The following is a 23,850-nucleotide window of genomic DNA, read 5'->3' on the forward strand; positions in this document are numbered from 1 at the left end:
CACTGGTTCTTTTTTTGTCTAGAAGATAAATTATATTAGGCTCTCCAAGCAAACATTCCTGGAGGCAATATGTTGGACCACCAAGTCCTAGAAAGAGAGGTCCTCACACCATGGGCTAGAAAATCAGCAAATACATTGTTTGTCCTGTTAATATAGCTTAAAACAACAGAATTAGAACCATTCCTAAACTGTAAAATCTCATCCAAAATGTTACAGCTAGCCAGAGTCTAATGAATTTATGCATCCATTAAGGGTATCTATGGCAACCTTGCAATCTGAGTGAACCACAATTTTGGACAGCTGAAGAGATTGTAGTAGAAGGAGACCATCCCGAATCGCCTGTCTTTACTCCCACCGCATACCTGCTCCTACACGATGATGCTTTAGCAGCCAAAAAATCTCCATGAAAATCCCAAAGAATGCAACCTCGCCCTCCGTTCTTGCTTTGTTTGTCCCCTGAACCATCCACAAATACTAGGAAATGATATGCATTAGAAGGTGGATTTGGTACGAAATGAGATTCAACCAAATTATCATCTTTAATCGAAGAGTATACACGTACAGTAGCATATAAGGGCCTAAATGAATTCATTGTCCTCTTTTAAGTAGGGCATTTTCCCCTTGAAAAGTATTACACAAACTGTACTCCAAATCAAAGTCCACAGTTTTCAAATCATTTGTGCCTTCCAATTTGGAATGGACAAAATTTATCCAGTCATGTATTGATGAACCTGTGAAATCCATGCTATCAATCCTGAACTCTTGAAGCCGATGAGGACAAAAAACCAAAGCATGCATAACAGATTCAACAGAGGAAGCACATACCAAGCACAAGGGGGAGTGTGTGCTCTGCCTATGAAACACAGACTCATTAGTAGCCATTGCCTCACTCGCCACTCTCCAAATAAGATGTTTAATTTTTGAGAGAGTGGGTAGGTTCCATATCTCCTTCCAACATGATGGACTGTTAGAGAAGGCTGTGTTGTTGGATAACAATGACCACAGAGACACAATGGAGTAAGATTAAATATTCTCCTCATTTGCAATAATATTTGTTTGTTGCTATTCTTCAGGTTGACATTAAAGGGAATATATTCTTATCATGCTACGAAAATTAAAGGGTGATTCTTTCTTAAATACTATCTTATTTTTATTCATGTTTAACAATGCATCTACCCTCCCCTTTCTCCCCCTCACAACAATATTAAGAAGAAAAAAAATGGAAAAAAGGCAAACGCTTTAGCTAATCATGCCACAGAAAATCAAATGCCCAGACATTAGTTATGCTGATCACCTAATATTTTCATCTTTGCATGGAAGCAAGGGAAAAGTTGCCTCACCTAACCAAGCATCCAAGTCATGCAACCATGCAAGGCACATGAGTAGATACGAGTCCGAATCCTCCACCCACATGTATCGAAATTAATTCAAATCTACATAAATGGATGATTGTCATACATACAATTGAAAACAAGATTCTTAAATTAAGCTAATTAGCATATATAAGTTTAAATATCTTATTTTTCAATTGTACACATGGCAATCATCCATCCATGTGGATTGGAATGTGGAGGATCTAGACTCGTAGATACCATTATTTCTTTTGATGTTGGACAATGCATTCAAATCTTTAGCATTTAATTGGGGGCAATGAAAATATGAAATCTGAAGACTTGGGTGTCGCAACCCTAGGTAAGGATGTTCCATGAAACAGCTAAGAGTCTTTTTATGGTTTAATTTCATTTTTATGTTTTTGGCATCTATTTTGAGACTCATAATTTTTCAGCTACTATGAGCCCTTGCATTTTCAAGAAAAAACCTGCTTAGTAAAAAGAATTGACAAGGTCAATAAAATGCTTATGCTTCTTATACTCATTGATGGTCCATTTACAAGGCCATCTGGGATATATTCTACACTGGACGCAGGTGACCCTACTTAGGTGAGCTTGAATGCCACCTTCTAAGGGAGGAGATTGTTAAGCGATTTTACTCGTAAGCCATTTGGAGTGAATCTAGATCACTTCCCAGTCATGGTGCTCGCCTAACGTTTTTTCACCACACATTTATGCAAAGCCTATGTGAGATGCACTGAAAATCCCATCCCAAAATTATTTTATCAATTTCAAACACGGGACATGACACAAAATGTGTGGTGACAGGGAGATGATCCACACTCATTTAAAGTACCCAAAACAAAACAGATAGAGGAACTTGGAGAAAAATCGTGATACTCATGGATACTCGAGGAGTTAAGAGTTTCAACTGAAGAGAAGATTGTTACTTTCAGCTGAGTTCCTACGACAGAGTTTCGAGTTCTCAAGTCTGGAATGTGAAATCCTGAGTGTTGTTTGGAGCCTTTGGACACAGGAACAGCGGACAGCCAATGTTATTGCTACTATGACTACCTTGCAAAAATTTAAATTTATCGGTTCGATTGACTGACCAGGCAGTGTTAGTGTATCTTCTCTTGTATATGTCATGTCCCTTGAATATGTTGATGGGTTGCACCTTTCAGCCTTTTTCTGCAAGTGTTTCGGTTGCCATACCCAAAGCGGCTTCTTCATCAACATTAACAGTTTTGCCTTTCTTTAACAGCATGCAAGCCTGTTTAGGCAGGATGTTTATAAACTCTCAGCTCCCCCAATAAATTTATAATTGAAATAAAAAAGTTTGAAGAGAAATGAAATACACATAAAAAGAAGAGAATCAATGTCCATCAAGAGATGGGGTTTGTACCAAGCAGTTTGGTTGCCAGGAGCAAAAGAGGCAGGGGTTCCACCGAGAGACTCATCAATGTCTTAGTTACATAAATGTGAATGGCATTACTCATGTCAAACCTTTTTCCTATTTAGTTTCCTCTGTAGATATTCACCCCAAAAAAAAAATCTGTTCAAATAGTATATCAGGTAGTTATGTTATCAAATGGCACAAAACTACAGCAACTTCGCCCACAATGAAATTAAACTTTCAGTTCATCAAACTCCGGGCTCAGTGGCTCAAATAGAGCATCCACCTCCTTTGGATCCACATCCTCCAGTCTTGAAGGGTTCCACTTTGGGTTCTGCAAAGGCAACAAAGTTAACAAGAGCTGTTCCTACCATTGGATCAAGAAAGGGCATTTCAATGCTCTATATGAAGCAGATACGTATGAGAAGTGTTTTTCTTTTTTTAGTGTTGGTTTGTTGTCAAACTAACAAGACTCTAAAGCATAAACCACATGGAGACATAATTTTGCATTACTAGATTTTGTTTGGTAAATTCTTTGGTTTATGTCAACCCAACTTGTCTGATGGTGAATACCATGATCTGCTCAGTATGCCTGAAAAGTATGCTCAAAATATTCTGTCATTGTCAGTGCAAAATGCTTTGATCTTTCCATCGAACTGAGCTAGTATCATCTTGTGGAATAGGAAGCACTAGAAGACTTCACTCTTGTGTCACATTAGATACACCCAAGTGACACAAGTGTGAGTCAATAAAAGGTACCACCACCAGTCACTAGAAATAGGATTACAACTTGGACCCCATATATCAAAATAAACTAAATCAAAGGGATGATCAATATGTGGCACTAAACCACACAACAAACATACAGGAAACATAAAGAGAGGGTACAAAGCGTCAGGCAATAATGGACCAAATACAAGGCCAAGAGGCAAGCTCAACAAAGCCAAAAGATCTTCAATAGAGTAGACTTTAGAAGCATCACATCGATTAACGGTAACAGCCAAAATGCATAGAACAATAGAGGCAGCAAGAGCAGGAAGGAGGGTCGAGGCAGCTCTCAGCATGGCAAGAAAGAAAAAGAAAGAAAGATAGAGGAAGCAAATCCAGGAGGAGAGAAAGAAGAAAATTAGAGATGGAACCAGAGGGAGAGACAGACAGACTGAGAGAAGAGGGGAGAAGCAAGAGAGAGAAACAAGCAGATGTCCCATTCCAGGGGATATGATTGCTGCGGTTCCCTGTGATTCTCAACAAAAAAGAGACAAAAGGAAGAGAGGGAGCAAGAGAGAATGACAGAGATGGAGCCGGTAGATGTCCCTTCTCCCTGCGGGATGCACTTGCTCTAGCTCCTAGCAATTCTCAGAAAATAGAAAGAAGAAAAAGAGGGAGCAAGAGAGAGAGAGAGAAGGAAGAGAGAGAATGAGAGAGAGATAGAGCAAGTAGATGTCCCTTCCCAGAGGGATACGCTTGCTCCAGCTCTCAGCGATTCTCAAAAAATAGAAAGAAGAGAGGGAGCAAGAGAGAGAGAGAGAGAGAGAGAGACAGATGTCCCTTCCCAGAGGGATAAGCTTGCTGTAGCTCCCAGCAATTCTCAGAAAATAGAGAGAAGAGAGAGAGAGGGAGGGAGGGGGAGAGAGCAAGAAGCCTCAACTGCCTCTTCCTCGTGCCATTCCTCCGTGATCTCAAAACCCTATCACAGACCCAAAGTTAGTTTAGTGGGAAAAAAAAACTCATGATTTCCTAATCCCAGATCCCGAAGGGATGATCACTTTTCTTTATTAGATGGAGAATAAGTAGAGCATATTTGTTTAGCATAACTACATACTTAAAAAAAATCATATGACAATGTTTGACTAAATCAGGAAGAGGGGGGAAAAGGGGTTTTGACTGGAGGATTGATGGTGACATTGAAAATCTAAGGAGACAGTGAATCAGTGGTGTTGGTGAAGAGGTTGCAGCAGTAGGGAGAATCATGAGCAAGCCATCGATCTTGTGTTGATCCAGGGCTTTTTGGTTTTACAGTAGTCCCAGTGATATGTCCCAGTAGTCCTGATGATAGTAATGTAGCCAGACCTGAAACACATTAATTAACTTTAAGCATCCACGATTTTACGAGGAGAACCAAGAGGCTGGTAATCAATCTTGTCTAGGCTTTAAGTTGCAGTAGATAGAGGGAGTTGGTTGTCGTTGAGTCTGATGACTATGTAGTCATCTTTTCCCTAATCTAAATGTAGCAAACCCTACCGAGATATTTGGTTAACAATCAGGGTAGATCTAGAGCCAATTTAGGATAGGTAACTTGGACAAAAAGGAGAAAAATCTTGGAACTGTTACCAATTGCAGCCCTAAAATGATTATAATAAGACAACAACGTGCAATAGAAAAGTAAAACTTCAGATCAGCCGAAAGGTTAGATCTCCAGGGAAGACTCCAAAGAGAAAGGGTCGATCTTAAGGTATAAAGAAGACCCATTTCTACAGTCTATTTTAGAGGGAAATCTCATTGAACAAATTTATTTTTAAAGGAAAACCCAATGTTGACTCCTGAAAGTTTGATGTCACATGCGGATACTTTTTCTTCCACTTAGAAGGGTTACTGTTGTCTTGACAGATTTCATCTTGACAAATCATCATTTTGTGAGTGCTGACGTTACCTTCTCTAATAAAACCCTTTCTTATTCTTCTTCAGATGATCTAACTACTGTTTTTCCTGATAAATCACCTGATATTCTGATCCCACTTCCTCCTACCATGGAGTCCCAACTAGTGTTGGGGTATCAACATAGGCTGCAACAACATTCTTCTTGGGTGCCAGAAGATAGTGCAACCCCTGATAAAGTCATCCCCAATCCTCCTTCTCACACTGTTGAGACACCAGACTTACCAAAAGCCCTTCACAAATGTACACACTCCTGCACCTTCGAAAGCTGAGTCTGATTCGAACATATTGCAGCCTTAGTCAATAAGAAACCAAGGAGACATATTACAAAGAATGTACCTTGCAAAAGGCAACTGGCGGAGGATTTGGTTTGACAGATGCATCAAGCCATAATAAATTCCTTTTGGTTAAATTGGCTTGGCCCTCAATAACTGAACCAGGCAGACTAAAGGCAAGGTAGTCCTACCCCAGGTCCAAAATCACATTCTCTAATATCAAGGCTTAGAGGAAGCAATGGTTCTGAGAAGGTATGAGAGAGTAGGCAAGGTAGGGATGCTTCTTGAGAAAGAAGGGAACTTAACAAACAGATTTTTGTGTAACATTCCAAAGAAGACAATTGAAATCCTAAAAGAAAAAGAAAGGAAGTTACCTATCCAACAGGAGAAAGAAGAAAAAGGAAAAGTTATTAACTTATTTAACTGGCTGCTAAACTTCCACGACCAGATTCCCTAGATCTGATCGCAAACACACAAACAGTTTCATATTAGAGAAGTTCAAGCCAGAAAGCTGTTTCCTGACTCAAACCATCAACCACCCACTTGCAAATTGCAATACAGCAACCTTATCCTTATGCACTCCTTTTTTTATATAACGAAAAAGAAAAAGGATTAATGTGATAGAGGGGGAAAGAAGACTGGATAAGAAACAGAGAGCAAACCTGGTCCTTGTCGACCAAAACTGCCCGAACACCTTCAGCAAAATCATTTCGAAGTGAGGACCTTAAAGCAATGCGGTATTCCGCTTTCATTACCCCATTTAACTGGAAACAAAAAATTTCAAAAAGGCTCAAATTCTGAAATACACAAGCCATGAAAATGAACCTACAATAAATTGCCATGAAGTTTAAGCCGCAGGAGAGAAACTCACATTGGACAGTTCATCATTGTTTCTCCCACGTGCAGATGTGACTCTAGAGAAATGCTTCTGTGTTAAGCATAGAGAAAATGGAGCCCCTTTCCCAAGCCCTAAAAGTGCCTCACTAGCCCACTCTGCCACTGCAAAAGAGAAAGGAAAGAAAAACATGTGAAAAAAAGTTAATTATCATTAACGATGTATTACACACAATTAGGAAACAATGACCCACACTATAATAACAGTCAATAAAATCCAAAAAGAAGTGAAAATGTGGTGGTAGGAAATCCTGAATATCCCCTACCACCTCTCTTCATTCATTTAATGGTTCTACAGCAGTATTTCAGCAAAGATTTCCACTTAGTGAGACCTTTTTAAACAGGAGGAGCACAAGAGGAAGATGCAAACATTCTCCTTTTCCTTCACTGTAAGAAATTGGCAGTTGCTATCTCGTTTGGAACAAATTATTACCAGCTCCTCAAGTGCCATGGAATATTTCCTTTAAACACTCAGTAAGGTTTCTAAAGGAGGACTGCTATTTGATACAGACAACTTGGAAAATAACATTTTCAAGCCACCCACTAACTAGAAACTTTGACGTGTGCAATTTGTTAAAGGGGCGGAGAGAGTATATGTATACCACAGACCAAATTAGGGGTGCCAATGGGTCATGTTGGGCCAGACCTTACCTAAACCGAAGCCCAATCCTAGCGGCCTAAATTAATCCCAAACCCAACTAAATCCTGTTAGGGCCAAGATACGCTGAATCCAGTGCAAGCTAGTGCTTTAATAAAGCACTAGGTCTAAATAGAACTTTAAAACAAATTAGCTAGCTGGTTAATATAGCTCACAAAAGGAGTCTCTATAATCTTTTTCTTAACTACATCATGCACAAAATGACAGTCTACCTTTATATGCTTCGTCCTCTTATGGAACATTGGGTTCCTAACATTTTCATAGGAGCAGATATCGGAAATCCCATTTCCTCTAACAAGGAATGAAGCCACATCAATCCAGCAGCTGTGTGAGCCATGGCCCTATACTTTGTTTCAGCACTAGATCGGGCACTGGTGGACTGATTTTTATTCCTCCAATTCACAAGATTTCCACCAAGAAAAGTACAATTACCTAAAGTAAACCAGCGATCAGTTGAGTCTAGCCCATTCTGCATCAAAAAAGGCAACCAAATCCATACTCCAATTTGGTCGATAGATGAGCCCTTTTTTGGGCGCAGTCTTGAGGTACCAAAGTACTCTTATTGCTACATCCGAATGGCCTTTCCTAAGAGACTACATAGATTGACTTCACACACCAATAGAATAAGAAATATCAAGACAAGTAACAGTGAAATAAATAAGTTTCCTAATAAGACTCATGCAACGATGGACATCATTCAACAAGTCACCATCATCTTGTCCTAACTTCAACTTAGGATCCATGGTAATTTCACCAGGTTTAAAGGCAAGCATGCTAATCTCTGTCAAAAGATCCAACATATACTTCCTTCTGACAAACTAACTCCTTGTTTACTACGAATTACCTCAATCAGCAAGAAATACTGTAGATCACCCAAGTCTTTGGTTTGAAAATATTTCTGTAAGTGTGCCTTGACTTTACGGATTGCCCCAGTATCACTACCTGAAAGAATAATATCATCAACATAAACTACCACAATGACAACAAAACCACCCTACCGTCTAACAAAGATAGAGTGATTAGAATAACATCGTATAAAACCAAAAGACTCCACAGTCCTGCTAAATTTCTCAAACCAAGCCCATGGAGAGTATTTGAGTCCATAAATTGCTTTATGAAGCCTGCAAGCATGAACATTGTCCTCCCCCTGAGCAACATACTTGGAGGTTACTCCATGTAAACTTCTTCACGAAGATCAACATAAGAAAGCATTTTTAATTTCAAGCTAAAAAAGAGGTCAATCATAAGTTACAGCTAAAGATATCAACATACAAAACTAAATTAAGTCAACTAAATTAAGTCTAGCCACAGCAGAAAAAGTCTCAAAATAATCTACACCGTATGTTTGTGTATAGCCTTTAGCCACTAAGCGGGCCTTAAGCCTTTCAACCGTACCATCAGAATAGTACTTAACAGCATACACCCACCGACAACGAACCACATCTTTCCCAAGAGGTAAGTCTACCAAAGACCATGTATCACAAGACTATAAAGCATCCACGGCGGCTTTCCAACTAGGGTTTTTAAGGGCTTCGGTATGATGGGTTGGAACATGAATAGCAGATAGAGAAAGAGCAAGGCAACGAAAGTTAGGAGGTAGATGAGAAACAGATACAAAATAAAAAATGGGATAAAAATTGTTAGAGCATAAAGTACAAGTACGAGTACCTTTCCTCAAGTCAACTGGTAAGTCATCTTAAGTCGAAGTAGGATCCCCACTAAAAGAATCCGTCAATGGAGAGGATGAAGAGGAAACGTTGTAGGACTAGCTTCAGCCTCCTCTAAAGGAGAGCCATCAGTATCATCAAGAGGAACTGTACTATCTACAATATGCTCTACCAACTTACATCTCCATTGATAAACTTGTAAAGGGATATTGTCGTTTGAAAAAACTAAAGAAGGAATAGGAGGAACATCATCCAAAACACGGTTTTCAATGGACACAGATGGACTAGGGAAATACAAAATATCTTCAAAAAAAGTCACATCAACCCTTACAAATTGTTTTCGATGGACAGGATCATAACAGTGAAAACCTTTTTGAGTACGAGAGTACCTAAGAAAAATACATTTAATACACAGGGGGGAAAGTTTATCCAAAGTATGTGGTATGTAAACAAAACAAACACAACCAAAAATTTTGGGTGGAACTAAAAATGGTTATCTATTTGGAAAAACAATTGAAAAAAGGAGATTTGTCAGAAAGTAAAGTCATAGGCATTTGGTTAATTAAATGACCAGCAATCAAAACCACATCACACCAATAACTTTTGAGAACATTCATCTAAATCAAAAGAGCTCGTGCAACATCTAAGAGGTGGCGATTTTTGCATTCGGCCACTCCATTCTGTTGGGGAGTGAATGAACAATTGGTTTGATGAATCATCCCAAGAGAATCACAAAAGTTAGATACATCATTTTGCACACATTCTAGAGCATTATCAGATCGAAAAATTTTAACAAGAAGAGAAAATTGAGTCCATTTCATGAATAAAATTTTTAAATATAGTTAAGAATTCTGTCCAATCTTTTAAAAGATACAACCATGTACAACAGGAGAAATCGTCCAACAAAGTGACAAAATACCAAAAATCATGTATATTACAAAGTTTGCAAGGACCACCCCAAATTTATGAATGAATAAGAGAAAACAAAGACTCACTACTAGGGACAAAGCATAGAGGATAGGTGGCACAATGATGCTTCCCCAACTCACACGCCTCACAATTTAATCTAGAGACTGACTTAAAAGAATAAATAAAATCTTTAATTTAGCTAAAGATAGATGGCCTAAACGACAGTGCCACTGGATAACATCTATACCGTCATCAGAGAGAGCCGCAATAGGGGCAACATAATCCAGATAGTAGAGTCTATTCCTTTCACACCCTCCACCAATCGTCTTCCTCATGTGAAGGTCCTAGAAAACACAAGAATTAGGAATAAAGGTCACAGAGTAATTTAATGCTTTAGTTAATTGGCTAATAGATAATAAATTAAAAGGAAAGTTAGCAACATGAAGTACGGATGAAGAGAAGATGTAAGAGAAACACTTATAGAGCTTAAAACAAGTGTGGAAGTCCCATTATCAATGACAATTGACAACTGAATTATTAGTGGTAGATTTAGAAAAAGAGCTAAAGAATGATGACTTACCAGTCATGTGGGAAGAGGCCCTAAATCAATGATCCAAGGGATGGGAGTAGAAGTGAGAAGTGTTATGTTACTTGCATGAGAAAGTGTGGCAGCATTAGATGTGGAAGCTTCAGTCTCAATATTTTGCAATTGGCGAAGGATTTGGCTTACATCATCTCATAGAGTCTCCGACAAGTCCCCTGAAAAAGATCTAGAACCACTATCGTTGTTTGCTACAGTATCAGTATCACTATTAGAAATGGCATGATTGGCAAATTGCTTGGCCCACTTTGGCTTTCCATGTTTGGCCCAACGAGCTTCCACCAAATGCCCTATTTTACAGCAATGAGTACAAAGTCGAGATGTCTTATCTGATAGTTAAACATTAAGGCCTCCAGAAGATCTACTAACTCCCCTTGAACCACGATCACCTCCCCTTTCATGAGAGGTAGTAAAGGCTGAATTTTCTCATTTAGAACTATTTCCAGGAGAACTCCCTTCAGGCAAGGCAATATGTTGAAGTCTAGAATATGCTTCACCAAGGTTGGGGACATGCTCACAAGCAAGAAGATGTCCTTTGACAGTGATAGACCTCTCATAACTAAGGTGTACAAGCATAAAAATAAGGAGAAGAGAACACTATCACTTCCGGTGGCTGAAGAGGACAAAAGCAAAGGAGGGACAGCTGGCAACATTCTATTGGATAACAATCATTACTCTGCTCCCAGCAGTGCTGCAAAAGAGACAGGCCACATGGCAGAGGATGAGTGGGAAGGCATGTAATAGTTTGTTAGAACACTTAGGGTATGTAAGGAGAGGGACAGGGGAGAAGAAGGGGGGGAGAAAAGAGAAGGAACAAGCGAGGCTTGTGGGAGAGGGAAGACCTCTCGAAGGAGCTCTATTGTGTGGGAGCTATTCTGGTTATCTGCTAAGTCTTTTACTTTGTTGTTTTTTATAAGATTAAGTAATAGAGAGTAGAATCAACTTGTGTTCTTAGTATTGTCAATTCAGATATTACTAAATGAATGCAGCTACTGTTTCTTGGTTGTTCTAGTTAAATCGTACTGTTACTGTTATCTTTAAATTGCATTCAGCAACTAGTAGAGTATCTTCTTCACTTCTGGATATGGATTAATGAAGTTTACACCGAGGCTCTATCATCAGATTTCGTTGGGCACCTCAGAACTTGGATACAAATTCATTCCGTTCTTCTTCTCTATATCCGTGGTGAGAGGTTGAAAGACATTTAACTCCTCCATTATACCTTTAAAAGAGTTGTAATAATCCTACAGGGACTTGTCAGCTTGTTGAAATTAAAATAGCTTTTCATAAATATTAAAAATCCAAGTCATATTTTTAGCTTAGGAGTAGGTCTCTTGCAAGTCATCCTATATTTCCTTGGCAGTCTTGTGGAACATAACATTGATTGCAATATCAGGTTCTATGTCATTCCACATCCAAATTTTGATGATTGCATCATTTTGAATCCAACTAAAGTAGGATTTGTCAGTCTCAACAGGAGGTTCACTCTTAATAAACGTAACCTTACCTTTTGCAAGTACGTAAACATGAACAGCTTGTGACCAAAGCAAATAATTAGAACTACCTTTGAGTTCAATAGACGTTATCTGAACAGTAATTGGATCAACTTGTGATCCCTTGGAATCAACTTGTGATCCCTTGGAATCAACAATACTAGTAATCGAATCACCAATAATAATTAAAGACATGATTTGTAGAAGTGGAGGTCACACACTCGATCACAATCCAAGGGCCCAGAACTTGAAGATAAGTAACAAACCAAAATTCTGCAGTGTGTAGAATTGAAACTGTAATTGTAGGCTAGAAAATTAGAGGAATAAATTCTGCAGAGTGCAGAAAAAATAAGATTAGGAAAAATTGATCAAGTTCTAGGATGTTAGGGAATAAAAAGGATAGAAAATCAGCTTAGATTATCATCTGATCTAACTATAAATTAATTGCAGCAGTAGGTGGCTGCGCACCAAAGAAAGAAACACCAAAAGAGAACTTTCAAAAAGAACACTGAGAACAGCACTGTTTTGATTCAAAAAAGCTTTGATGCCATGTTAGAAAACAGGCTTTAAACAATCAAAGCATTAGCTGAACTTGAAAAGAAAATATAGAAAGAAGAGAAGAGAGGTGAAGAACCAGCCGAGAAGACCGGCGATTCTAGCTAAAGAGCCTAGAATCACAGGATGCATATATTTATAGTTTTTAAGAGTTCTCACACAGCTTGAGAGACAAGAAAACTGTCCTCAAGAAAAGGAAATAAAAAAAATACAGCTTAAAGACAAAACTTACTAATTTTCTGACTCCTAAAATCTGTCAAAAATATAAAGTTTTGAAAATAGAAACTAGCACCAAAATAGAAAGTGAAGTAAAAGGCAGCTGCTGCCAAGGTTTGCGCTGCCTTCCAAGGCAGCAGCCTTGGAGCCTCTGCGCAATTCTCAACAGTTGTAGTTAAAACTCATAATCACAATAAGATTACAAATAATCATTAGATAGTCTTAAATAGGTAAAGTTTGTTACCCCCAAAGGGATTAGGTTAGGTTTGATGGTAATAATCATTACACCAACCTTCCAATTTGCAATTCTTCATTAAGCTAGAATAGATAGTGTTATCAATATTTTATAATAGACCTACCTAGGTCGACCAAAGAAGAACTGGACTGATCAAACCTTGGTTGGACCACAAATAAAACAAAGGAAAACAAGGTGTACAATTTGAATCACATCTAACATCCTTAAAGATAGGGATAAGGATTCCGATCATGTCGGGTATTTTGTATTACTCTTAGAGTCCAGGTCGGACTCCACAACTACAATCCAAGTAATACTCTCTTGGCAAATAAGATTCCTCTCTCAGGAAGTTAGCAACAACTATAGAGTTCTATTCGAACTCCATTACTGCACAGTTAAGGTAACCTCTCCTAAGATCTATAAATACCCACATATTCATCATTATGAGGGAGACACTCTTGAGTTATTCAATTAACTGAGATATTGAGGTTGATCCTTCTGTTCATTCTGAACTAACTTGTTCGTCGGAGACGAAACTCGACCACACCGGTCGAGCATGTTTTTGCAGGTTCAAGCGATCGTACGGGAGGACCGAATTTTGCAACAACATTGGCGCCGTCTGTGGGAATCTTGATCAAAAAGCCATCGTGCAAATCAGATCAGAAACGCTAAATCAACCCTCCGAATAATAATGAGGTGATCAAATTCCCTTGTGAGGTAATACTACCTTCAAATTCTCTTTTTGAGTAATCGACTCAATAAGGTACGTTGTACGTTCCTCTTCTCTTTAAAGTAATAATCTTTCATGAAGATTGAGGAATTATTTATCATTGCATTATTCCCAAATCGAGATTGCCGAACGAATTAACCGAAAATCGGTGGGAACTCGCTCGGTTTTCTGAGATCCGATCAATTCATTGAGTGCATGTTTTGTAAAATTATATTACCGGAACGAAAGGTCAGAATCAGGTATTGTGAATTGTTTAAATTACCTTTTTGACTGAAGGAAAGGAAAGGACATATGTGCACGATCAAATGTCTTTTATCACAATGAATTCTCTATTGTTTATGTACGATTGCATAAAGGGATGATATATCTACAATAAATTAACCATTGTTACTATTTGAGATTCATGATAACCATTTGTCTTTTTGCCAAGCAAATCACAACTCACAATAACGTGAGTGATCGAGATTCAATCATATATTCACCATTTTTGTCTTTTTGCTAAAAGCATTTACACTAAAGTGATATGCTGACTTTCTTTTGACAAAAGATAACTACAGCCAGATCTTTATCTTCCCTAAAAAGCGGGATGAGGCTGAAACCAAACGGGATGATTAGCTGATTTGCATCTGAGAAGATCCCTAGCCTTTATGATGACCTCGGAATTGCTTAATCATCTTGGATAGTCGGAGAGTAGAATATTTTGATTTGATTCATCAACCACCATTTTCTATAGTCGAAAAAGTGTTCTATACTTGGTTAAGAAGTCATCATGTTTCTATGGCTAAGCAGTCATATGCTAAATCGCGAGGCGAAGAGTTGTTCAGCCAGCGAAATATTTGCATTAATGCTTGTGTTGGATCAACCACTTTTGTTGGCCAATCTTGCCCGGTCCTCTTATACTTTATTTTGTAAAATTCCTTAACCTTGATCATGGTTTTCACATTTTTCGCAATTTTATCGGAGATTCCTTTGCTTTGTCTTCTTGATTTTCTCTTTGGCTATTGAATTATCATTGATCATCCTCCTTTTTTATTGAAGATTTTTGCCAATTGCCATGGTTACCTGCTTGGTATATGTAGATATATGTTCGACTACTTCTTCCGAGCATGGTAACTTGTTGTATTTACACAGTACGTTGTTTGTGACTTATTTGCACACTACGGTGCTCGTGACGTATTTGCACACTATGCTGCCAGAAGCCTAAATTTAGGTCTTATACCTTTTTTATTCCGGAAGCCTAAGTATCTTAGGTCTTACACCTTTTTTATTTTCGAAAGCCTAAAGTATCTTAGGTCTTACACCTTTTTTGGAAATCCCTTAGGTCTTACACCTTTTCTGGAAGCCCTTAGGTCTTAAACCTTGTGTTCGGTTATTCCCCGAACACGACGTTAGTTGAAGTAAATAGATCTCTGTGTTCGGTTCTTCCCCGAACATGATGTGAATTTGAAGTAAATAGATCTGTGTTCGGTCATATGTTGTGCCTGTTTATCATCCAAGCCATGCTATTCGGTAAGGGTTTGTTCGGTCATAAGGCCAAGTATTTGTTTGTCAACAACTGCTCGGTTATAACCAACTACCCCCCGGGCATGATAACTTAAGTATGAAAAATCGTTGAAGTTTTCGTGCCTAAGGAATTTTAGGGCTTGTCTGCCTAAGCATCTTTAGGTATTTTCTACCTAAGGATCTTAGGTCTTTTCTTCCTGAGTATCTTAGGTCTTTTCTGCCTGAGTATCTTAGGTCTTTTCTGCCTGAGAATCTTAGGTCTTTTCTGCCTGAGAATCTTAGGTCTTTTCTGCCTAAGTATTTTAGGTCTTTGTGCCTAAGTATATTAGATCTTTAGCAAGGGAGTTCCCTTAGGATATTGCTCTGCTCTTTCTTTCTCGAGCAGGGGGAGTTCCCTTAGGATACTACCCTGCTCTTTCTTTCTCGAGCAAGGGAAGTTCCCTTAGGAACTGCCCTGCTCTCTTCTTAAGCAAGGGGAGTTTCTTTAGGATACTGCCCTGCTTTTTCTTTCTCAAGCAAGGGGAGTTCCTTTAGGATACTGCCCTACTTTTTCTTTCTCAAGCAATGGGAGTTCCCTTAAGATATTGCCCTGCTCTCTTCTTGAGCAAGGGAAGTTCCCTTAGGATGCTGCCCTGCTTTTTCTTTCTAGGGTGTTGCTCTTTTGTGAAGCCTAATTTCATAGGGCTTACTCGTTTGTGAAGCCTAATTTCATAGGTCTTACTCTTTTGTGAAGCCCAATTTCATAGGTCTTACTCTTTTGTGACGCCTAATTTCTTAGGTCTTTACTCGTTTTGATGCCTAAGGGACTTAGGTCTTTTTCTTTTCGATGCCTAAGGGACTTAGGTCTTACTCTTTTTGATGCCTAAGGGACTTAGGTCTTTCTCTTTTTCGTGCCTAAGGAACTTAGGGCTTTTTTCTACCTAAGGAACTTAGGGCTTTTTCGTGCCTAAGGAACTTAGGGCTTTTTCGTGCATAAGGAACTTAGGGCTTTTTTCTGCCTAAGGAACTTAGGGCTTTTTTTCTGCCTAAGGAACTTAGGGCTTTTTCGTGCCTAAGGAACTTAGGGCTTTTTCGTGCCTAAGGAACTTGGGGCTTAGGGCTTTTTTCTGCCTAAGGAACTTGGGGCTTTTTTCTGCCTAAGGAACTTAGGGCTTTTTCATGCCTAAGGAACTTAGGGCTTTTTCGTGCCTAAGAAACTTGGGGCTTTTTCCTGCCTAAGGAACTTAGGGCTTTTTCATGCCTAAGAAACTTAGGGCTTTTTCGTGCCTAAGGAACTTAGGGCTTTTTCGTGCCTAAGGAACTTAGGGCTTTTCTCGTGCCTAAGGAACTTAGGGCTTTTTTCTGCCTAAGGAACTTGGGGCTTTTTTTGTGCCTAAGGAACTTAGGGCTTTTTTCTGCCTAAGGAACTTAGGGCTTTTTCGTGTCTAAGTAAATTAGGGCTTTTTTCTGCTTAAGGAACTTAGGGCTTTTTTCATGCCTAAGGAACTTAAGGTTTTTTTCTGCCTAAGGAACTTAGGGCTTTTTTCGTGCCTAAGTAACTTAGGGCTTTTTTTCGTGCCTAAGTAACTTACGGCTTTTTTCTGCCTAAAAAACTTAGGGCTTTTTTCGTGCCTAAGGAACTTATGGTTTTTTTCTGCCTAAGGAACTTAGGGCTTTTTCGTGCCTAAAAAACTTAGGGCTTTTTCGTGACTAAGGAACTTAGGGCTTTTTTCGTGCCTAAGTAACTTAGGGCTTTTTTCTGCCTAAGGAACTTAGGGCTTTTTTCGTGCCTAAGGAACTTAGGGCTTTTTTCTGCCTTAGGAACTTAGGGCTTTTTCGTGCCTAAGGAACTTAGGACTTTTTTCTGCCTAAGGAACTTAGGGCTTTTTCGTGCCTAAGAAACTTAGGGCTTTTTTCTGCCTAAGGAACTTAGGGCTTTTTTCTGCCTAAGGAACTTAGGGCATTTTTGTGCCTAAGGAACTTAGGGCTTTTTTCTGTCTAAGGAACTTAGGGTTTTTTTTTCTGCCTAAGGAACTTAGGGCTTTTTTCGTGCCTAAAGAACTTAAGGTTTTTTTTTCTGCCTAAGGAACTTAGGGCTTTTATCGTGCCTAAGGAACTTAGGGCTTTTTCATGCCTAGGGAACTTAGGGCTTTTTCATGCCTAAGAAACTTAGGGCTTTTTTCTGCCTAAGGAACTTAGGGCTTTTTTCTGCCTACGGAACTTAAGGCTTTTTTTTGCCTAGGGAACTTAGGGCTTTTTCATGCCTAAGGAACTTAGGGCTTTTTTCTGCCTAAGGAACTTAGGGCTTTTTTCTGCCTAAGGAACTTTGGGCTTTTTTCTGCCTAAGGAACTTTGGGCTTTTTTCTGCCTAAGGAACTTTGGGCTTTTTTCTGCCTAAGGAACTTAGGGCTTTTTTCTGCCTAAGGAACTTTGGGCTTTTTTGTGCCTAAGGAACTTTGGGCTTTTTCGTGCCTAAGGAACTTAGGGCTTTTTCGTGCCTAAGGAACTTAGGGCTTTTTTCTGCCTAAGGAACTTAGGGCTTTCTGCTTAAGAGTTTCAGGTCTTATCTACCTAAGAGACTTAGGTTTTTCTGCCTGAGAGTTTCAGGTCTTATCTGCCTAAGAGACTTAGGTCTTATCTGCCTAAGAGACTTAGGTCTTTTCTGCCTAAGAATAAATCTTAGGTCTTTTTGCCTAAGAGTCTTAGGTCTTTTTGCCTGAGAGTTTCAGATCTTATCCGCCTAAGAGACTTAAGTCTTTATGCCTGAGAGCTTCAGGTCTTATCCGCCTGAGAGTTTTAGGTCTTATCTGCCTAAGTATATTTAGGTCTTTCTGCCTGAGAGTTTCAGGTCTTATCTGCCTAAGAATAAATCTTAGGTCTTTTTGCCTAAGAGTCTTAGGTCTTATCCGCCTAAGAGACTTAGGTCTTTTCCTTCCCAATGTTGGTCGAGTAGAGTTATTGATCTGGTCGAGCAGCGTCCTTCGAATGTTAGTCGAGTAGATTGATTGTGGTCGACTCGTAGGTTTCTAGTATAGTAGTCTTTTAGACTTGTATATCTAGACCTCTTTTGTCGAGCATGGTTACTTGTCACTTTTCAAACCTTTTATGCTCTGTGTACAAGAAAGTCGAGATGTGAGATGTTTATCTCTCTTTACTCCCCTGAGCATGATAGGTCAAGTATTTTTTTTGAGCTGTTATGCTTCATCCAGCTAAGAACTTTTGCTTGTATGTAGAATTCCTTTCTTCCGATTAGGTATGGTCGACTATATCTCGAGCTCCCATACTTGTAACTTTGACGATATTTTGCTCTCCACGAACTCAAAAGCTTTAAAAGTATTGTATATAAGGCTTTTATTGTTGAAGCTAAATACGTTGTTGCAGAATTCCAATGTTAGCTGACTTAAAGAATAATATTGCTTGATATTCCACTTCCAACTCTAGGTTGTATATGGCGAATAATCTCGATCATGCATCAAATGTAAAAAGAATTTCTGCAAATTGAAGATCAGAAAAAGAAATAATGATAAGAAATCTTTGATATATAGTCATCTTCTCTGAAGAAGGTGATAACATCTCTTGAAGGATCTTTGATGTTAGAACAAGAACTCCACTTTGAAAATATTGTATATAGTGAATAATCCCGATCATGCACCATTAGAAGAATAGTAATGGCCAAGTAATCTGATATCCTTTTTGGTGAACTGGCAGTGAGATACGATTTTGCGTCAAATTATCATCACCACAGAGAAGAGAACTGGGCCGCAGTTGGTAGCTGTCGGTGCACGCCTTCTCTGTTGATGTACAATTAAAGAGGAGGAATCTGCTGGCATTGAGTTGCAGTTCAATTACTGATGTCTAAGGTCCCTTCCACCTTCCTCATCCCGCTTTTAGGGGAGATAAAAATCCATTTGTGTTGTGCATGCCCACCTGCAGGATTGAGAAGATGATGCAGCAGTAGCAGTTTTTTTTTTTTTTTTAACCAACCACCAACTGAGCAGATAAAATAAGCAAATATGACAAAGCACTCAATTAAGATAAAACACTTTTAACTCCACGTGAAACCCAAACGATTGCTTTGGATTTCTACTTCGACTCCTCTTCCTCGAATTTCGTTCTCTTTCTCCACTAGAAGAAAGTCGCCGACTCCTCCTCGAATAGTCCCTACTACGATGATCCAAAACCCTTGAGCTTTTTTTTTTTTTTTTTAGTTCGTCTTTCCGAACCGTAATTAACTTCGCATAGTCCTTCACCTTCAACTTCCTCTTCGTCTCCTTGAACAATTTTGGAACCCGTGTAAGACGGACAAAAGGAATTCTTCATCATCTGCCTTAGCCTTGATCGAACATGTGTAGAAGATAGGTAGCTTGCAAGAAGCCATTACAGAGTAGCGTGAAAACCTGTCATAGCTGATACTTAAACTCATGGGAACAGGTGCTCTAAGCTGTATCTCCCTCAACCAATAGCGGAAGCCCCTGGATCTTTAAGGCCTAGAGGTTCTCTGAATTTCACAGTTCACTAGATTACATCCGCACTCTGCGTCCATTTTAACTGGACATAATCATTACATTATGTGCGCCTCTTTCCATCCAGAGAGGATTTGCTCGTTTCTGCATCTTTGGATCATGCTTAGATCTAAGAGAATGGAGAACAACACATGGAAAAGCAAGAAAGATTGATGATGTGCAAAGAGGTATGGTTCTGAAGAACCAGATCAGTAGATCCAACAGATCGAAAGTAAAGAACCAAATCCAGTAGAAACGCTGGTCACAGGACAGAAAAAAAAAGCTGCTGATTGAGACACCGATCAAAATAACAGGGATCTTCTCAGATGCAGATCAGCTAATCATCCCGTTTGGTTTCAGCCTCATCCCGCTTTTTAGGGAAGATAAAGATCTAGCTGTAGTTATCTTTTGTCAAAAGAAAGTCAGCATATCACTTTAGTGTAAATGCTTTTAGCAAAAAGACAAAAATGGTGAATATATGATTGAATCTCGATCACTCACGTTATTGTGAGTTGTGATTTGCTTGGCAAAAAGACAAATGGTTATCATGAATCTCAAATAGTACCAATGGTTAATTTATTGTAGATATATCATCCCTTTATGAAATCGTACATAAACAATAGAGAATTCATTGTGATAAAAGACATTTGATCGTGCACATATGTCCTTTCCTTTCCTTCAGTCAAAAAGGTAATTTAAACAATTCACAATACCTGATTCTGACCTTTCGTTCCGGTAATATAATTTTACAAAACATGCACTCAATGAATTGATCGGATCTCAGAAAACCGAGCGAGTTCCCACCGATTTTCGGTTAATTCGTTCGGCAATCTCGATTTGGGAATAATGCAATGATAAATAATTCCTCAATCTTCATAAAAGATTATTACTTTAAAGAGAAGAGGAACGTACAACGTACCTTATTGAGTCGATTACTCAAAAAGAGAATTTGAAGGTAGTATTACCTCACAAGGGAATTTGATCACCTCATTATTATTCGGAGGGTTGATTTAGCGTTTCTGATCTGATTTGCACGATGGCTTTTTGATCAAGATTCTCACAGACGGCGCCAATGTTGTTGCAGAATTCGGTCCTCCCGTACGATCGCTTGAACCTGCAAAAACATGCTCGACCGGTGTGGTCGAGTTTCGTCTCCGACGAACAAGTTAGTTCAGAATGAACAGAAGGATCAACCTCAATATCTCAGTTAATTGAATAACTCAAGAGTGTCTCCCTCATAATGATGAATATGTGGGTATTTATAGATCTTAGGAGAGGTTACCTTAACTGTGCAGTAATGGAGTTCGATAGAACTCTATAGTTGTTGCTAACTTCCTGAGAGAGGAATCTTATTTGCCAAGAGAGTATTACTTGGATTGTAGTTGTGGAGTCCGACTTGGACTCTAAGAGTAATACAAAATACCCGACATGATCGGAATCCTTATCCCTATCTTTAAGGATGTTAGATGTGATTCAAATTGTACACCTTGTTTTCCTTTGTTTTATTCGTGGTCCAACCAAGGTTTGATCAGTCCAGTTCTTCTTTGGTCGACCTAGGTAGGTCTATTATAAAATATCCATAATAGATAGCATTCTAAAAACAAATAAATAGAAAACCTCTCTATCTACCCAATATATTGAATTTGTACAACTAGACCTGCATTTGTATTTTTCAAACTCACATGGAAGTTATATATACGGTGATACAAAGAAACAAAATTAGCACAACTTTAGTAACTTTTGAAGAATAACCTTGAAATAGCTTTCCATAGTCCATACAACTATTTGGCACCTGAATGACAAGAGTACTCTACATCAAGGTGGGAGATCTCGTCTCGTTTTTTTAGTTTGGCGAGACGAGATGGAGGGCGAGAGCAGCGAGTTGGGATATCTCGCCATATCTCGCCATATCTCGCTATATCTCGCCATGGATCTCGCTGGAACTCTCAATTTTTACCTTTTTTTGTGGATTTTGGCTGAATTTTCACTTGCAACTACTCTTAGCACATCTACAACAAAGAAGATCAATCATTCTCTACTTGTCTTATGAACTTATGATTTAATGACTTATATAGAACTTCTAATGGTTGTATAACTATTTTATTCTTGAAAATTGAGATTGTGATACTCATATGGATGGAATTTTAATAACATTTAAATTAGTTGATGCATTTGATATACTTGCTTTTCATTTATATGCCTTAAAGGTTCTATTTTACATGTTGTATAACATTACATTCCCTAATCCTACTACATTTTGGTTTCACACTATAGGGTTGTTTTTAACAAATCCAAGGCCACCAATGTGTTCAAAAGGCCTTAAATAAGCTAAATACCAAGTTTCAACCCAATTGGGACCCTAAAACCCACCGAGATGGGCCACCGAGTTGACGCCAAAAAGTTGTATATCTCGACCGAGATCTCTCTTTTTCAAGGTGGCGAGATCTCTCGAGAGAGCGAGATCTTCTACCATGCTCTACATACTATTCAGATTGAAGCTTTATACATTTTAAGACCTCTAATTTCACACGTCATATCTTCAAACAAAAAGCTTGAACTTACAGAAGCAAAACAGTAGTCCATAACTTATCGTTATTAATTGTCCTCAAAGATTTGTTGGCACGTGACAAACCTGTGGCATTGGTACTCAGCTGATGTTTCTCAAGCGCTTTCATTATCTCATTAATCGACTTATCCACACCAAAGGAAGAAATTATTTGAGGTAAAAGCAACTTCAACTGCGCCTCCAAGTCAGGCTTCTTGCTGTATTTGGTCAATAGTGCCTCGACATCTTTGTGGGGATTCTCAGAGCTGTGCAGAACATATATTTGATAACAGAATATAAGTAGAAAATATTAAACTAAGTCTTGTTATGATCTCTCATCAAAATTACAAAACAGAGGATACACAAAAAGAAAACAGAAAATCTACTGCCACTAAGATATCAGATGGTTGGGATTACAAGGTTAAAGCAAGAAGAGCCTCCCTCAGAGAACCCAAATCTTCAGATGGCATATAATGTGTCCCAAGGCCTACATACAATGCATCAGCAGGAGACGAAATTCTTTTTCCAGTCAACCCAAGATAAGCACCTGTGACAAACTCGCAGATCTAAGCCAAACTAACATAATTAAAAAGAAGAAAAAATATAATCCTTATGAGAAAAGGTATGAACTGATCAGCCTAATTTAACTGAAAAGAAAACACAAACAACTTGAAAAGACATACCAACTGATCCTCCTCCTGGACTCTGTGCGGCTATGTGAGCAAATCCAACATCTGGAAACAAGCCAATTCCATTTTCTGGCATAGAAAGCACGGTCCTCTGAAGCCAGGTGACCAGAAAATAAATATACATGGATGGAAGATCCAGTAACCAGAAAAACTCAACTAACCAAAAAGAAAATATACCACAATGATATCATCCACATGATAACTATACGGAAAGCACATGTACCTCAGTGACAATCCGATAGCGACCATGACCTGATAGGCCAATACCGAAACCCATGGTTATGCCATCCATGAAGGAAATATATGGTTTTTGGTAACCAGAAATTTTGCATATGAGAGAATATTCCGCAGTAAATACCTGCCAGAGAACTCATTCCATCAGTCATTGACATTAACTTTTAGCAAGCATATAGGCAATATGCCATGTACATTTAAATCTAGGTCATCCACAGCTCGTTACACAAGTGGAACTTTAAGCGATGCTTATTATCCGAGCTGTACAACAATATTATCTGGCACAAGCATGCATTAGAAATATCACCAAGCAAGAAAATTGGAGCTCTAAACAACAACAACCTCAGTCTTATCCCAACGCAACAAAGTACACAGTCTAAACTCCCCCCCCCCCCCCCCGCCTAAAAAAAAAAAACACGAAAAAAAATTTAAAACAAAAAGAAGAAAAGGAATGAAAATATGGGAAAAGACTGATGAGGCACAAGATGAGAAATGAAGAACAAATAGCAAAAAGGAAGGTGAAAAATGTCAGAGGAAACAGGCATAGCCCAATAGGTCAGAAGATTCTCCATTAAATGGGATCTGTTACATGGATCCTTGCCCTCCGATAGGCTCTATCTGAGGTCATACTCAATATGAGACCTAAAGTATGCATGTCCTTCCTCAAAACTTTTCCTGCAGTCATTTAGACCTGCCCTTAGCTCCTTTAGCTCCTTCAATCAGGATCATATCACTCCTCACAGAGGGCATCCTTAGGCCTCCATTTGAAATGATGATACCACC

General features: G+C 38.8%; 1 protein-coding gene across 8 annotated transcripts in view; it reads right to left on the bottom strand.

Moving 5' to 3' along the window:
• Positions 1-113: 113 nt before the first annotated feature.
• Positions 114-23,850, bottom strand: part of LOC149007318 (ATP-dependent caseinolytic (Clp) protease/crotonase family protein) — a 29,520-nt gene continuing 5,783 nt past the window's right edge. For 3 of the 8 annotated variants that reach the window (XM_089164893.1, XM_089164895.1, XM_089164894.1), the window contains exons 3-9: positions 23,057-23,191; positions 22,828-22,924; positions 22,562-22,691; positions 22,232-22,410; positions 6,529-6,656; positions 6,320-6,421; positions 2,625-3,061 (exon numbers count right to left, since the gene is read on the bottom strand). In XM_089164893.1, the coding sequence (XP_089021019.1) occupies positions 2,960-3,061; positions 6,320-6,421; positions 6,529-6,656; positions 22,232-22,410; positions 22,562-22,691; positions 22,828-22,924; positions 23,057-23,191 (873 nt within the window). In that variant the 3' untranslated portion in view covers positions 2,625-2,959. Of the gene's footprint in view, positions 2,605-2,624; positions 3,062-6,319; positions 6,422-6,528; positions 6,657-8,053; positions 8,152-22,231; positions 22,411-22,561; positions 22,692-22,827; positions 22,925-23,056; positions 23,192-23,850 lie in introns of those variants that run through there. The other 5 variants (XM_089164889.1, XM_089164892.1, XR_016174976.1 and 2 more) reach the window with 4 other exon arrangements.

This window comes from Hakea prostrata, chromosome 8 (genome assembly GCF_041222555.1).
Source record: "Hakea prostrata isolate BN-2017 chromosome 8, UWA_Hpros_2, whole genome shotgun sequence".
Classification (NCBI taxonomy): Eukaryota; Viridiplantae; Streptophyta; class Magnoliopsida; order Proteales; family Proteaceae; genus Hakea; species Hakea prostrata.